Here is a 3190-nt window from a genome sequence, read left to right on the forward strand (position 1 = left end):
AGCCTCAGCTAGCTAACTTCACCACTGTCCCAGTATCATATATGTATCAAACTTACTGTAACTTACCAAACATAGTTAATGTCTAACAACTCATTACTGACCCACCACTACAACGCCAAGAATATTCAAATTTTAACCAATAATAATCACTTACCTCTCTATTAACTGCCTCTCCACCCAACCCATTGCAAATGCTTTCCATGTTATTATTTGAATCAACAGTAAAATCATGCATACTTATTTTTGTCTGTGTTAAATTGAACACTACTTTCTAATTAAAATTAAACAACATGAACAAGTATTTATGTTCAGAATAATGGAACAGTGGTGAAAAGTCGGAACCTGTGTAGTTTTAATCTCTTATAGCCCCACTAAACATTTTTAGAGTGTGTGCAAAGTAAAGCACAAAACCCAGTTTCCATGTGGCAAAGAATTCACATCTCTTCACGTTTGAAATTGAATTGAATAAAAGATGAAAACGAAAATGAAAAGTTAGAGACCAAAATTTATCTAGGATTTTCTCAAAATTTGGGATTCTACAACTACTATTTCCATGTTGTTAACAGAGAGAAGTGACGCCAAATAACATGACATTCACGGTCTAAATATTCATGGGTCTGTAAAATCTATATAGATTACTATCTGTGGAGGTTGTAGTAACCGTGGTAGCAGTAGCAGTAGCACCCATGCCTTTGCAATAACAAGCTTGGTCGCTTTGAAGCCCTAGACTGTAACAAAGACAAACACCTTGCCCAGTAATGTTCCCATACCACTTGTACAACACATGAGGTTTTTGATCATGCTCTTGCGCTTTCAACTTTTCTGGGTTCACCGAAGAAGAAACCTGCTGAGGAGAGGGAAGGCCAATGGAAAGATCCAGGTTCAGTTGATGGTGAGGGAGGGATTCTTCCACGGTAACGCCGCTGCTGCTGTTAGAATCTTCGTCGGTTCCAACCTTCGTTGTGGCGTTGGCATAGCCACTATTGCCCACCAACTGAAAACCGTTGCTGTTGTTATTGTTGATGTTGTTGTTGGTGGTAATAACAACATCATGGGCGAGGGTGTTGGAGCTGCTAATGCTGTCGCTGTTTATCTTTTTGCTGGATGATGACGTTGCCACAGGGACAGCGGCGGGGGAGGGAGGCGAAACCGCGGCGGTTGCCGAAGTGGCGGAGGCGGCGTTGAGTGGGCGATGGGTTTGCGGGTCGATTCCGCGGCTGTAGAGTTTCCGCTTGATGTGAGTGTTCCAATAGTTTTTGATTTCGTTATCGGTTCTTCCCGGTAACCTCGCGGCAATCAGAGACCACCTGAGAAAAACAAAAACAAAAATCAGAAATTTTGATTGGGAAAATTGAAATGATTGTCCTGGAATGAAGGAATAAATAAAAATAGGATTTTTTTAAATTTTTTTTGGTGAATGATGTGACAGTGTGGGAGAGATTGGAAAGAGGAATGAGGAAAAAAGGAAGATGGGGTTGTGTTCATACTTGTTTCCAAGTAAGCTGTGGAGGTTAATGATGAGTTCGTCTTCGTCTTCAGTGAAGTTGCCTCTCTTTAGATCAGGTCTGAGGTAATTTATCCATCTGAGTCTGCAACTCTTGCCACATCTGAGCAAGCCTGTTAGGAGAAAGGAGAAAGGAGAAAGGAGAAATGGGGTTAGTGTAAAGGACAGAAAAGAATTGATATTGAATCTGATTTGAAAAGTTTACCAGCAGCTTTGGGAAGGGATCTCCAACATCCTTCGCCATGGAGTTTGATGTAGTTGATGAGGCGTTCGTCTTCCTCTTTGGTCCAAGCTCCTTTGTTTGTGTGTTCCTTCTCACAACAAGGAGATCTACCCATGGTTGTGGTTGGTTGGTTAGAGAGAGAGAGAGAGAGAGAGAGAGAGAGAGAAAGAGAGAGAATAAGATGTGTTGTTGTGATGTGTTTTGGTGTGTGGGGAATGGAAGCTGGAAAGTAATTGGTGAGAAAAGGGGGTAGAAGGAATATAAATGGGAGGTGGTGGAGAACAAGAGGAGGTGCAATTGACTCGGGGACCTTCTTTTTCTGAGAAGTAATGTAATGTAAGAGAAAGAGAAAGAGAAAGAGAAAGAGAGAGAGAGTATTTGACCGAGTTGGTGAGAAAGACGAGTGGTTACAATTAAGTTAGTGCTGGATTTGGTAGGTAGCTCTGCTTTTCATGTTCCTCAACTTCTTTCTCTCTCTCTCTCCTCTCTTTCTTCTTATTTCCATCTCCCCCCTCTTCTTTCCAAATTCACCCTTTCACCCCCCTACCACTAATTAACCAACTCTAACCAACAACTATAATAACTCACCTTTTTCTTTTAACTTTATTACTTCTCTTTCACCTTAATTACTCAATCATATTATAATATTTCTTTTTTTTTTTCTGAAATATCTCTTTCACATATCTTCATTTTTTAAACCTTAACTTCATTATTCCTACAATATATTTTTCAAATCATACCTCACTTACTCCCATGCATAAAACAATAAAAGTAAATAAGACAATTTCATAACTTGCACGCTTGTAAAAATATTCCATTTTATAAAACAATATTTTATTCTAAATTTCTCTTGCACATTCATCTTTGTTTCAATGGATTATGACACACTATACAAATAGCTAATTAAAATAAATAGAAATGTATTGTTGATAGAAATATTAAATTAATCAAAGGAAAAATATCAAAAAATTATCCCGTTAATATTTTGTACAATTTCGAAGATAAGTCTAGATAATCACCGTAAATTAACGAATTTTGATCTCCCTTTGTAATAATTATTTTTCGTTTTCTTAAAAGTATGAAAATTAATATTTCTACTCTCTATTTTTATATATTTTATCTAATATTTTTTTTAAAGAGCAAAAAACTGATTATAGTATCTAACGTCACACTTTAACAACTTTATTAAGATCTGTAAATGAATGTTCATTATCCAATTAAAATAATATGTTGATAAGAAAAATGAATGATGATCGATTTTGAGATAAAAGTCAAATAAAATATTTTATAAAATTGTGAGATTCACTTTCTTTGTAACGACAACAAAAATAGCGATTTTAATTTCAGAAAAATCGAAAAATATTTTTTAAATAAAATAATTATTTTTTATTTCATAAAACTAAAAATATATTTAAATCTACAATGTATAAATTGCGTATGTTAGTTAGTGTCATTAACTAAAT

General features: G+C 35.9%; 1 protein-coding gene across 1 annotated transcript; it reads right to left on the reverse strand.

Annotated features, from left to right (window-relative positions):
- Window positions 1-492: 492 nt before the first annotated feature.
- Window positions 493-2060, reverse strand: LOC114196251 (uncharacterized). The gene is made up of 3 exons (XM_028086835.2): window positions 1710-2060; window positions 1488-1617; window positions 493-1307 (listed from the first exon to the last, which is right to left on the reverse strand). Exons 1-3 carry the CDS (start codon window positions 1840-1842, stop codon window positions 602-604), a joined length of 969 nt encoding a protein of 322 aa, XP_027942636.2. The 5' UTR covers window positions 1843-2060; the 3' UTR covers window positions 493-601.
- Window positions 2061-3190: the final 1130 nt, after the last annotated feature.

Source organism: Vigna unguiculata, chromosome 9, assembly GCF_037176805.1.
Source record: "Vigna unguiculata cultivar grain cowpea cultivar isolate G323 ecotype 2 chromosome 9, ASM3717680v1, whole genome shotgun sequence".
In the NCBI taxonomy this organism is placed as follows: domain Eukaryota; kingdom Viridiplantae; phylum Streptophyta; class Magnoliopsida; order Fabales; family Fabaceae; genus Vigna; species Vigna unguiculata.

What these genes read in the sequence shown, in the direction of transcription:
- LOC114196251 (XM_028086835.2), bottom strand. Translation starts at nt 1,842, where the DNA reads ATGGGTAGATCTCCTTGTTGTGAGAAGGAACACACAAACAAAGGAGCT. An exon ending in ATCCCTTCCCAAAGCTGCTG is followed by an intron (nt 1,618 to 1,709) that starts GTAAACTTTTCA and finishes TTCTCCTAACAG; the next exon opens with GCTTGCTCAGATGTGGCAAG. An exon ending in CACAGCTTACTTGGAAACAA is followed by an intron (nt 1,308 to 1,487) that starts GTATGAACACAA and finishes TGTTTTTCTCAG; the next exon opens with GTGGTCTCTGATTGCCGCGA.